This window comes from Puntigrus tetrazona, chromosome 18, assembly GCF_018831695.1.
Source record: "Puntigrus tetrazona isolate hp1 chromosome 18, ASM1883169v1, whole genome shotgun sequence".
Classification (NCBI taxonomy): Eukaryota; Metazoa; Chordata; class Actinopteri; order Cypriniformes; family Cyprinidae; genus Puntigrus; species Puntigrus tetrazona.
The window spans coordinates 22,714,491-22,728,109 of NC_056716.1; the positions used below are offsets into that span (position 1 = coordinate 22,714,491).

The following is a 13,619-nucleotide window of genomic DNA, read 5'->3' on the forward strand; positions in this document are numbered from 1 at the left end:
GAATCCATGTTCCCTCCTCTTTCTTTATATCTTATTGTGTCTCAGTCAAACCTCACACTATAAGGTAATTTTTGTGGAATGTTAAATGTATTGTTTTAACTGAATATTGTTCATGAAGAGAATATCTTGGAAGTGTTTAATTAAATAGAAGTGTATGTTTAGAGTCAAGACTGAATTCCGTGATACTGTTAGTGCTTTCTGCATCATGGGAATTGTAGAGTTCTACAATATGCTTGTGCATGCTATAATAAATTATTTGATTTTTAAAACAAATTTGAATCTTAAACTTTTTTTTTTTTCTTTTTCTCCACACAGCCGTGCTATCAAAACCAACCAGGACCTCCTCCCTGAAACGCCATGGATCAACATCTTCTACGATGACTTCTGGGGGACACTTCTCACCCACAGTGGTAGCCACAAGTCCTACCGCCCGCTCTGCACGCTCTCCTTTCGACTCAACTTTGCCCTGGGTGACTTGAACCCCTGGGGTTACCACCTAGTTAATGTGGTACTACACTGCACCACGACCGCCCTGTTCTCTAGCCTCTCAAGCCTGCTGCTGGGGTCGGGTTGCTGGAGCCTGCTGGCCGGGCTTCTCTTTGCCGCTCACCCCATCCACACTGAGGCTGTGGCTGGCATCGTGGGCAGGGCCGATGTAGGAGCCGCCCTCTTCTTCCTCCTGGCCATGCGCTGCTACATACGCCACTGCTCCCTGAGGACGAGTGGTGCCCATGGAAGGAGCTGGACGTGGTTCTTGGGCACCTTGGCATGTGCTTCCTGTAGCATGCTTTGGAAGGAACAAGGCGTGACTGTTCTGGCAGTGGCTGGCATGTACGACATGTTTGTCTTCAACAGGTTGAAGCTGCAGCAAGTTCCCGCTCTCTTCCAAAAGGTAAACGGCCTCTTTACACCATTTGGTGCACCAGCTTTGTTTTTATGTGTGTATCTGATTTCCTAAACTCTTGCTGTGTTTAAAGGAGCCCATCGATGTGTGGATGGATAGTGCATGTGTGTGCTGGTGGATAATTTGTATAAAGGTTCATATGTGGTGTTTGCTTTCCATCAGAATGAAATTTGGAAAACATTTTGGCATGTATGTTCAACTGAGTGAACCGCAACAAAACCGTATCGTTTATTTTTTTCTTCGAAACACTGCGAGAGCGGAGGGCAATCAAATGAAAATTGGTGTTTATTTGGTGTATTTACATGCATACATCTGGCCAGAGATGTTTTTGTTTTTACTTGGCAGCACACAGTGACCTGTAATTAAGAGAAAATGTTTCTGCACCACATCAAATTTCGGCAACCTTATTGCAGCTTTGTTCACCTCTTTGATTTGGAGTTTGCTGAAGGCCGGCTCTTTAAATTTAAATGACCCATTCTGCTTTCTCAAACTACCGTTCATCCGAGCCCGTCACGGGTGAATTCAGTCCCCAGTAAACTCCTGTTTTTAATGAACCCTTTATAATTGGAAAATTTTCGAGTGGGGCCGGAAAGGCCTGGCTAACATTTTGAATTTGTTTTATTAACGGCCAGAGTGCAGTCGTAACAAATGCTCCTTTAATGACGTCTAATGTTGTGGATGTATTGTGTTTACATGAGAACAGTAATTAGTCCGGTGATCACTCATAAACAACAGCAGTCAATGAGTGTGTAAGCTGAGGCATGGTGGGGAAAGAAAAGACAGGGAAATCAATGATACTAGAAGGATTGCACACAGCGATGCCTTGCTTCTTAGTGTGCAATATCTGCTCTTTCAAGCAACCGACCATCAGGTCGACTTTTGCTCAACCCTGGCTTGTCAAGAGGACTTACCTTTGAGCGTCAAAACACACTGACATTCATAACCATCAGCCAGTCAGCACAAATGAAATTGACGTGTGCACAAATGGGACTGAGAATTACGGAGCCATTTAACTCTCATTCCGGAGTGTAACGATTTTTTAATAATGTGTGCATCATGTTCAACAGAAACAAAATACAATAAAAAATACTTTTTATTGTAACTGTGGATAGTGAATGGTTGCTTTTGACTATTCAGTTGCACTTGCCTATTATTATTTTTTTTTACTATTACTATTTCCCTCATGTAACGCTCATTTAAAAAGATAGAATAAACATTTTGAGATATTTTTAAAAAAGCAGTTTTCGCTCTTATTTCTTAAAGTTTATTTCTAACATTTTTTTTTTTTTTTGCGGTTACAAGTGTATTTTGAACCAGTATTGCTTCACGTCTCATCACAATGGCCTGTGACATATCAGAGGGAGGTCAGTCTGTGATGCTATCTGCCTCTGGCTTATTCATAGACTGCAGCAGACAGGCCGTATGATGGCACATCACTTCAGCCTGGGAAGCCTGGCCTGTAGGTGACAAAAGAGCATGATCTCTCATATCTGACAGCTCTCTACACTCTGACTGACCATCTCCCCATCAATCATCACCTCTTCTATCAGCCTGAGCTGTCATTTTAACTATATTAAGCCGTACAGTAGAAATGCTTCGCCCCACAGAGTGCCAAAGAGCATTCAATGTCCGCGAACCCATGTGCTTCACACATCCTTTCCGCATCAGGTCCTGGCTGTGTTTTCACATCGCTGTCATCCAGTTCAACAGTATTAGCACGTTGTCAGAGGCAAATAATTCCAGATTTTCCTCTTTGCGGAGAGTCCGTGTCACTCTGACTTACGACAGCTTAACGTAAAGTCGAGTCGAGGGGTAAAACAGAATTACTATGTAAACATATAAGCATCAAGACGTCTACGATCCGCAAGCCCAAGGACAAATACCCCTCATCTGCCAGGCTGCAGTGTGGCGATAATTTCAGAGATGAAAGCTGGATGGGTTTTAGCGAGGAGACAAACTGCTTCGTACATCCAAGGGGCCTGAAGACTCATTCGCTATAATGAGACGATAAACTAAACATGGGGGAATAAACTAAAAAGCACCAGCGTTTAGATGTTAGAGCGCATTCATCAATGTGGCATATAAACATGTTTATGATTCTCTTTGCCTGGTGCTGTACTTTTGGTCTGTGGACTTGCTTAATGTATGAGGCGTAGAGACATATTAATGGCCGTTCCTCGTCCATCCATATTAAATGTGTAGGCTTGGATGAGAATAGCGGTATGATCGTAAATTGGGCCGCTTATCTGATTGTGGTATGCAGTTTATGACATCATCCCATAACTTTATATCAGTGCTAAATCATAATGTCTGCTATAAGTAAATGCTCTCTGGGCAGCTGGTCTGGACTCAGGATGATCACTTATAGAGATAGATGGTGCGTTCGATTCAATTATCTCAGGTTTAAGAGGGTCTGGTCGTTGTGAGGCTTCTAAACTGCATTAAAGTGTTTCTTAGAATCTCCCTTGTCTGCTCAGAATGCTCAATTTATTTCCAATCTTCTCTTGGATGCCACATTTAATTTGATGTGTGAAAATGAGGCTGCAAGAAAAGGATGTTCAGTCTGTTTAATACGTGATATTGTTTATTTTGTGGTTTTTCATCTGAAAATGTCACTCAGGTTTTCACAACATAACCACAGGATGATTATGTAAAAGGACACAACCGATGTTTATTATTGTTTATTGTTCACTGATCACTTTATCTGATAACAGATAAATGGTCGTTTTTAACATTTCAACACTGAAATTGCACCGTAATAACATGGATTAAACATGAAATTTTGAGGTGCAAAAGCTGAAATTATAATTTCTTTTCTAACGTGGAAAACTAAAATGAATTTAATCAAAATCAAGCATTGCATAATTGAAAAAAATATATATTTATGTGTAAGATAACAAGTAATCTTTATGTTAAAATACAATAAATTAACATTTGCAATTAAAAGTTTAATATCAGCCAGTTGAATAGTAAATGTTAATAACATTAATAGTATAGTTCTGATATTTTTACATTTTTGAAAACATATATCAAAGAGTTTTGAGAGAGATTACCTAAGCTGGGTTCGGTTATAGAAGCATAGCTATTTTTCTTCTGCCAATTCAAAAAAGTTGAGGGGCAAAAAAGGCATCCAGCCTTAACTTCTAGTAGCATTTTTTTTTATCCTCTTAAATTGTAACCCTGTGTCACAAAGTCTTTTTCTATATCATAATAATCATTCACATGCTAACGCTCTTCTGCCTGGATCGGAGTGTAATGGTCTGACTACACATTCTTCACACCTCTGCTGTCTCGTTGCCGTAATGATAGCCAGACAGACTTATATGCTGTGAATACATAATGCGCTCTTTGCCCTTTTTCCGTTGGAGACGTGATTCCATTACCCCCGCAAACCGTTGTATTCTTCTCCACTTTTGTGGCTGTATTAAGGGAAAAACACACTAGCATTTAAGAAACTCTCTGCAAATCAAGAAACGTTTTGGATAGCATTTTATTTATGAACTACTGGCATGTTGGAAGTAATTTAAAGCTCTGTTTTAAAACCTAATGAGCTGACGGACTGTTGGCATCCTAACTATCACAGAGCCTCCTAAATGACCAATTTAAACACTATTTGAAAAGACAGCTTGTCTGTGTGGCACTCAAATAGTGCTCCTTGTGGGATATTTGACTCAAATAATTTGATTCCAATAGACTTTGACAATATCGTGATGGGTAAATATAGCAAATATGCTATGCTGTTTTAAAAATTGTTTAAAACAAGGTATCGTCAAAGCATATAATTAAAATGCCTGCCTATGCCTAAAATGCAGTCTAGGTAGCCAGCTTGCTTGGTTTTAGAGCTGACTGCAAGTATGCACGTGCGTATGAACATGAAAAAGTGAGAAAATGAGCTAAGTGCATAAGCACATGTTGAGTTAACAGGGAGCCGCGATCTAAGCGCCTTTGGCCGCGTCTCCCTCCAAAGCTCTTGGGGGATTTTTATTGAGAGTCCTGGTAGAGCTCTAAGATGCTTTTGGTCATTGCTCACCCTTTTAAAAAAGCCTCCACGCTCACGGCAAATCAAAGTATGCTTGCGGAGATGTTTTACATCGAATATTCGCGAGGTCGACGTGGATTTCCAACTTTTATCTGTAAAAGTCTAAAACTAAATGAATTTTTAGTTTTTTAGTCTAATCTGAGTTACAATGAATGTAGGTTTTTAACATTTAGCATTCACATATAACGTTGGCACCAACGGCAATTGCATTTATGGTGTAATCAGTTTATCTTTATGTGGAAAATGCCGTTTTATTAGCTCATTTTCTGGAACAAGTTAATAGGCTCATTTTCAGTAACAGATACCGAAGTTAGATACAATTAGCGCACCACGTTTGGCAAACTCACCTTTCAGAATGAGATCACAATGTTTATTCATCAACATTAAGCTGTAAAATGTCTTTCCTGAGGACTTGGCAATTTTACCGTTTTTCCACAGTACAAACGGCATTGTTGGTAAGCTAATAAAGTAAATGTGTGTGGAGCATTGTGACAGAATATTGCATGGCCTTGTGCAGTACAAGGGTAAAGAGTTAGTAGTTTGTATTTTTTTTTGTGATTTTTGTAATTTTTTTATTTTTAGAATGCAAAATTTGTTAGGTGTCAAATCAATCGGTCATAGTAAAAAAAAAAAAAATCATAGTGCAGTTGTAATGGGTCTAGTGTATAAATAATGATAACATAAATATATGAAATATGAAACACCAAGTCATTATGTGATTCTAAAAAGTCAAAATTCTGACATAAGTCAAATATAGCTTGCAATTGAGATGCATAATCCTAATTATGAGATTTAAAATTTAAATTTAGATACTGTAAAATTAAATTTAGTTAGTCAAAATTATGAAATAAAGATACTAAATTGATACAATTATTCAAATTGCTAATATCTAAGTTTTGAATTTAATCTCAAAAATATAACCAAGTAAATTGTCAGACCAAAGTATCAAAATTAAGATAATTGACATGCAGGGGTTAGTTTTTGACAACGTTTCTCAGACGAGCACAAGCACTCGTTTTCATGATCAAATATCTATCTTTTTCTTTCTTTTTCTTGTATTTAAAAAATATTCTAAAACCACTAAGAAAATCAGTAAGACGGCATTTTAACCTTGAGAATTGCAGTATGCTGTAATTAGGCATGTTTTCTGTAAGAGCATTGTGGTATTCGATAAGTCAAGTGGTTTATGGTGTGGGTGGTACAGTTGGAAGGAAGTCCTGGTATGTCAATGAAGCATGTGTTAAGTTCAGCTCTGGGTGTGTGTGTCTGTGTTTAAGGGAACAGGTGTGAATTTATGACATGGCCTTGTGTGTGTACACATGGAAACGTATGTGCGCGCACACACAGATGGTGTTGAGTATGCTCTAATGCCTTCTGTCAGTGTATGATGAAGTGATGCTCCGTGGGCATTATCCCGTACAGGAGCACCTGCCCGCCAGGAGCATTTATACCGCACTGTATAGCTACTCAAAATGGCTGCAAATCAAATTCTTTTGTCTATTTTTTAGTCTCTTTTTACATCAAATTGGAATTTGAATCAAAGAAGAGGATATGCTCTCTTGATGCACGTATCATAAATTAAAAGCCATGTCTTTGAGGTCAGCGTAATCACCCTTTGCCCTCACTCTTTCACACTTCTTCCAAAAGAGAGCGCCATCCAGCACTGCCCGTGACATTTAAGAGATAGGTATTCAGATGAAGACAACGTGCAAAAAAAAAGATCCAAATGCATTTAGATTTTCCTAACACACAGCAAACAGATCAGCTTAAAAGGGTGGAGTCTAAGATTAGAGGGGGTATTGGACTCTTCAGTGCCATCTGGTGCAAACATTGGACATTTGGACTGATCTGTACAAGAGTTGAAACATTAGTTTAATATACATATTTAAACAAACATTAATGCCTTGTGCGAGATTTTTTTTTTATTTGTTTGGTTGTTTGAAATTTTAATTAAAATAATTTTAATAAGAATAATAAAGTCAATATTTGCAATATTTAGTATTGCCAATTTGTTTTACTATTATTATTAATAATAATAATAATAATAATAATAATAATAACTATTATTATTATTATGTTTTAAGAAGTGGATCAATTTAATAATAATGTTGCACTTTTTATTTATTTTGTAATTATAACGTAAGATGGCTAAATTATGTCTTCCAAAGTAAAGTAGTTTCAGAAGTGGATGAATTTATTATTATTAATAATAATATGTCTGTACATATAGATTTATATAACTTTATTTATTTGTTTATTTAGAACATTTAGATCTTTAAAAAAGTAAACCTTAAGGGTCTGAAATATAAAATAGTTTCAAAGATGAAGCAGTCGATGGAAAAATTGTTGGGGGGGGAGGTTGAGGGGAATGATGTGAAAGCAGAACATTTTGAGATTTTTACAAGAAGCATTTTTTTTGCGCCTATGAAAGTGCATCCTGTATCTCTGCCTTTTTCTTGTCTGCTTTAATTTCTATATTTTCTGCTGCCGTTTAGTTTGCGGAGAGACAAACGAGAAGCGCTGCAGGGCTTCGCTGTTTGTTTTTCCCAGCGTTGAACGTGAAAGCTCTCCGATCCAGTGAACTGTCACAGCTTCTCTATATATAGTGCTCTGTGGTTACTGTGTCTGAGCGGCTCTCTCCTCTGCTGTCTTCCCTCAGACTTGAGTTGATGCATCTGGAAACACGAGACCCGCTCTTCCCACACAAACACGCAGCAGTGTAGATGATCCCTGGATAATTTGGAGATACAGATGATCATGTGATTGGTTAATTGGTTTTGGCTGACCTGTATATCCGACACTCTTGCTTCACCTTTGAATGAACTTATTTCGCGTTGCGATAAACGCATAACACAGCATTGGCTTTGTTGTGACGGGGAGAGGGAAAAAAGTGTAATATCTAACTAAAATACAGGCTCTTCAAATCCAAATATTTCTGTAATGCATGTACAGAATTTATGTGTTTATTTCTGAAAGAATGTGATGAATAGTTTTTTTGCTAAAGTAGTTTATTTCCTACTAGAGGTGTATCTAATTAATCTAGCGACTGCAAATAAACTAGCTTATTTTATTGTTTCTGCTCATAATTTTTCACTCCCTAATTAGCAATTAGCATTATGCTCAGCCGACTCGCCCACTCGTGTAATTACTCGTTCAGCGAGCAGAGCTTCTGGAGGTCGAAATTAGATTTGTGACCTTCATCCAAAAACCCGCACGGCAAATCAAGGCCATGCTGATGTGATGTTTGCTGTGAAATGTTTTTATCTTTATCGATCGTGCTCTGCATTGCTTCACAAATCCTGATGGTCCTTGAGGTGGCGTTTTAAAGGGCACTTCTCACACACTGCGTCTTCCTGAAAACGCAGTCCTCCTGAGGCGGTGCTGCCATTTTACATTTCTTGAGTTGGCTAAATGGCACGATCGTTGAACCGTGCATCCATTTGGCCGCGTTCAAGGGAAACATGTTCAGGGGTTTCACTTCAGTTTTTTTTTTTTTTTTTTTTTTTTCTGGCTTTAAACTGCTTTTAGGAATTAGTTTACTCGTAAAGGGGCAACAATCTGCACTTTTGTAGCGTTTTATTTTTTCCCATAAAATCCTCTTATGATGTTAGTGAGGGTTCTTGCACAACAAAAAAATCATGTACATGACTACACCTTGAGATATATATAATATCTTGAGATATATATAATATCTGACCAACAAATCAGCATATTAGAATAATTTCTAAAGGATCACATGACATTAATGATGAAAATTCAACTTTGCATCACAGCAAAAAATTATATTTTAAAATATATAAAAATAGAAATATGTTATTTTAAAGTGTATAATAAAATTGTACGGTATTGACATTTTAATATACTTCTTGGTTTAAAAAATACAGCATTAGTGAGCTTTAAATGTTTTAAAAGTTGTTGTTTTTTTATTGTGTACATAATACAATATCATTAGAGTCAGCGCTTACACTGCACTGTACAAATAATTTTTTTATTTGAGTTCGCATCGACTGTAATGAATTCTGAATTACCTTTTTATAATTTCCATAAAAGCTTCTGGGTGGGGAGGACGTTATGAGTTCTGAAAAGCTAGCTACATGGTAATTGTGAACTATTTCAAAGCAGCAAAATGAATCGTGGTTTTATGTGCTCTTTAATACAAAGACCTTCATCGCTGCAGCAACAATCAGCTCTCTGTAATTTAAAGAGACCACCTACAGCATGATCCAACCTAAATGAACTTTGAGTGTGTGTAAACTCAAAGGTTTCATTGAATGATTGCTGAAGGTTCAGATTAAGGCCTTTTGGTACTTAAGGCGCCACAGATCTCTTAGCTACGCTAAACACTCGGTTCTTTAAAAACCAAGAGGGAGAGGCGAAATATGAATTTGTGTTCATTATCATAACAAAGAGGCAGTTTAAGCAGTGTGATTAATGATCACAGGGACGTCTGCGGGGTAAACCCACTCTCTTTTATTTCACGTGTGTATGTTTTGTTGTTTATGCTAATGTGCACAAGAAGAGGTTGTATTCTCTACAGCTCTTTTCTCTCATCTTTCTCCAGCCCTTCTCTGGTTCTAACAGCATTATAACAGTCTTTTGAGTTTTGTGTCCTCCTCATAGCCGCCGTTTACAATGTGGATGTGTCCCAGTCGTTGCTTTTGTACGACTTCATAAAACCGTATGTAATAAAGAAGAAGCTTTATCTTTCATTTAGCTTGATTTTTGTTTACAAATTTGGGTACGAAGAGCCGCTTCTGATTTGATCCAATCTATAAACAGCATTTAGTCAAACGTTACCGAGAAAAATTACGATATTTTTTTTTTCAGAACACTCAAGATGTCATTTCTCCGGCTCATTGCATTAGTCTATTTCGCATGCCTTTTGTTATAGCGCATTGGAGTTATTAAATGTTGCAGCGGGAACCGTGAAGCATCTACTCATGACATGAATGTTAATATTGTTTAGAGTTTTTTCTGTAATGTCAGAGACCGTTGCCGCTTCAGCAGTATTTCAGCGCTGTGATGTTTTTGCTCTGTAGAGCTGTCATACCGATTTAGCTGCAATGTAACACACATGACAAAATGACAGTAATGTGAGATGAATATCATTTCTTAGAACTGTTCTTGAAAGCATACAGAGTAGTTCTCCCAAAACTCAGTGAAAGCGCTCTTGTATTATTCGTTAGCAGTTTAGATGAAATCTGCTGGGGCTATAAAAAGCTAAGATGCTCAGCGAGGAAGCCAAGAATACAGGAAAACACCACCAATAAAAAAAAAGCTGTGAAAGGTTCTATTATTCCCACATTTTTTTTTTCCAATAATAGTCTCTGCCTCATTTATATTTTTATTTTTTGTGTTTTCTCGCTCCATATTCTTTTGGAAGGCATTTGCCAACAGAAGTAGGAGTTTCTCATTTATTATGCTTTTCTCTTGCTGTTTATAATTTCCAAATTGTGTTGTGTTTTTTTTTTTTTTTTTTTAAATCGTCTCTGACGATTTTTGGTGAATTTCTGGTTTTATTCCTATACTGTCATTTTTTTTGTTCCAGACTTTTTCCAGTTTTCTGCATTGAAAATAACAAGATAACTACATAGACAGAGTTATACTTTGATTTCCCTTTCTTCATTTATATACAAAACGCTAATTGGTGACAGCAAGGGTTTACAAAAATAATATTCAGTTTCACCCCCTTTCTATTTAAACATTTATGACCTGTTTTTTTTTTTTAATGAATGTAAATGGTGACCTCAGTAGTCGGTGGTCTCCATCTACTTCCTTTATATTTGAAAAAGGCGGTCTTGCTTGGTTAATAGTTTAAAAATATCCAGATTAAGTCTTGTTTTGCGTCTCACATGAGTCTCAGAGGCAGTAGTCTATGTACTGTAAGCCCTAATGTAAACCGTGGGCCGAAGTAAGCCTTTGTTTGGGTTGTAGCCGCTGACTGGTTAATTTATTGTTGCCTGTCCCCTCCGGTCCAGCGCTGGTCTGGCTGAAGATGGAGTGTGGTGTGCAGAAATATATAATTTCCTTAGAAAGCAGTGTCTTATGGAAACTCTTAGCATGTTCAGGTTCTTTATATGTACTTAGCGCTAAGAAACAGTTGCTGAGAACATAGAGTAAAGCCCGATATGACCTCAGGTAGCCACATACATGTACACAAACAGACCGCCATACACCACAGCTTGTCATATGGCACTCAATCACATCCAGCATGTTTTCTTTGGTCAAGCTCAGCCAGTGTAAACAGCCGTGGATTTCCTATACGTTGATGCAGTGACAGGATGGAAAACACAGCAGAATCACAAGTCCATGTTCGTTTCACATTATTCGTTTCGGAGAGCTCTGCTGACGGTGCAGGTCTCACTCCGCGCCACGGTCCATCCAGACTCTGCCTTGCTGAAAGTGCCAAGGTGTGAAGCTGGAAAAGCTGCAAAAAGCCTGAAAGTTGAATTACCTGAGGAGATAAGTTCAGCTAGTTTCGCATATAGTTTTCTCACACAACCTCAAAAAATAAATGAATAAATAATCTAATTGAATCCGGATAGGGGTGTGTGTGATTGCTTCATATGTATTTTTCTGCGTTGCTCAGTCATTCTGACCTCCATTGTTCCTCACCTTAATGAATTACTTATTTTAATTAAATATGAATACTGAATACCCATATTTAAAGTATGCGACCTTTCATAAATCCCACATTAAAATGACAGTTCTCTCGAAACCGAAACTTTTCATCTCTCTTACTCTCTCTTTTAAATTCCAAACTTGTATGATATTCTTTCCTCTGTGGAATATGATGAAAACAAACCTTTTTTTTTTAGGTCTCATCAATTAAATAAAATGTTCTATGAAAGAAACTGCAGCCCAGTTTTAGACTGATAACTTATTTTTTTATTTATTTTTTTATTTATTTATTTTTTAAAGCATTCTTGACATAATTGGTAAATAAAAGTTTCAGCCTGCAGTTCAATTTTGTTGTGGGCTTAGTTTTGGAGTCCATTTTTAAAATATTTCCAGTAAGGAGGAGCCTCATTTACGTGTATGTGTGGCGCAGAGGTGAAATAGTCCAACAATAATAGGCCGGGTAATAATACTACTAAGTATAATCGTTTTATACATTAATGGGAGAGTGAGCCTAGTATCATCTTATCTATCAACAAAGACATCTAGTATCATCAATATCTCTAACGTTAATGCACAATACTTTCGTCTATCTGCACAACCTTAATCTCATCCCATTCAAGTCAGTACATGAAATCACATATAGCTTGTGTTAATAATTTGGACTCTCATGTGGTTTTTGGAAATTTGTCTAGTTTTAAGTACAATATGTTGCTAAAGTTGTCATTTTCGTGAACTGGGGTCATGGTGGTCCATTAAATTGCTATATAATTTTTTTTTAAATTTAGAATGTTCTCCTTGACCTTATTGACGTCTGAACGGGATGAATCAGTATCTTGTAGCTGCCGCAGAGGATTGTGGACACACACACAGGCTCGCCGAACCATTCAGGCTAAATAAACAGCAGCGATTTAGGAAGCAGAAGTTTATGCTAGGAGGTCTCTCTGTGGCTGCACTCAATAAATTTTTCACAGAGAGCAGTTTTGAGTTTGAATGGATTGAGGTTTCTCAATCTCATCACTTTATTTACATTTCAGATTTTCCTCTTTTGTGGTTAAGCTTTATATTTTTGGGAAACGGTGATGCATAGCTGCAAGGCATTTCTTTTGGCTACCCTGGAAAGCTGGAATACAAACCTACAAATCCTTCAAATGTCATTCTTCTCGAGCTATGATCAAATCGGACCGCTGACCTGGCTGAAATACCAAGAACAGTTTAGAAAGCAAGCAAACCCAGGCCAAAATAATTTCATCTTCAACTTTCTGATCCCCTTTGTGCTTTCCACAGTAATAGCCTTGCTAAGTAATAAATGTCTCTCTTTATTTGTTAAATATAAAGTTTCATATTCACATCGCCTCGAAGGCGAGCTCTGCGTGACTCTATACCTGCAATTCAAAGATTATTACTTTCCTGTGATAAATCTTCATATCCTAATCATCCATTATTATTTTCTCATTCTTTTGCGAGTACTGCATTTATTTTCTGCTAAGCCATCAAAAGCATGGCGAAAATGAATCCAGGCGTCACCTTGAGAAGTTAGATATCTGTTTGCTGTTTGATTATGAAGTTTGTTGCACTTGGCGTATCAGAAATACCAGCTTATCTGAGCACATTCCCGTTTGAGCTGGAATGATTTCTGTAGGACTGCTGGCATCTGGAACACTGGCACATCTTCAAGTATGGAAATCTTCAAACGTCTCACCAAAACATTTTATTATTATTCTTTTCTTTTTTTTTCGTTGATATAAAGACACTAATCAAAGAGGGTATGTAAAGGAATTTCAAGCATTTTAAGTATCAATAAATTCAATCAAACTGATACTGGGAAGATGTTAAGTTGTAAATCATTTTAAATGTGTACACTGTAAAAAAAATTACTGTGATTTTTACCAACAAACAAAAAAAACATGTGAAAATGCTAGAGTAAAATGGTTAACTGTAAATTTCTGTAAAATTTACTGTTAAAAAACACGTTTCTTCTTAGTTTTTCTCATCAGTTATTTTTATTAGGGTTGTTTTTTACATCTAATGTTGTTAAATGAATGTATATTTTATTTT

The 13,619-nt window shown here is 37.1% G+C and overlaps 1 protein-coding gene across 1 annotated transcript in view; it reads left to right on the forward strand.

Moving 5' to 3' along the window:
- The window catches only part of tmtc2b (transmembrane O-mannosyltransferase targeting cadherins 2b), a 94,346-nt gene that overhangs the window by 46,294 nt on the left and 34,433 nt on the right, over positions 1-13,619 (forward strand). The window contains exon 2 of the mRNA XM_043216753.1: positions 316-892. Coding sequence (XP_043072688.1) covers positions 316-892 — 577 coding nt within the window. The remainder of the gene's footprint in view (positions 1-315; positions 893-13,619) is intronic.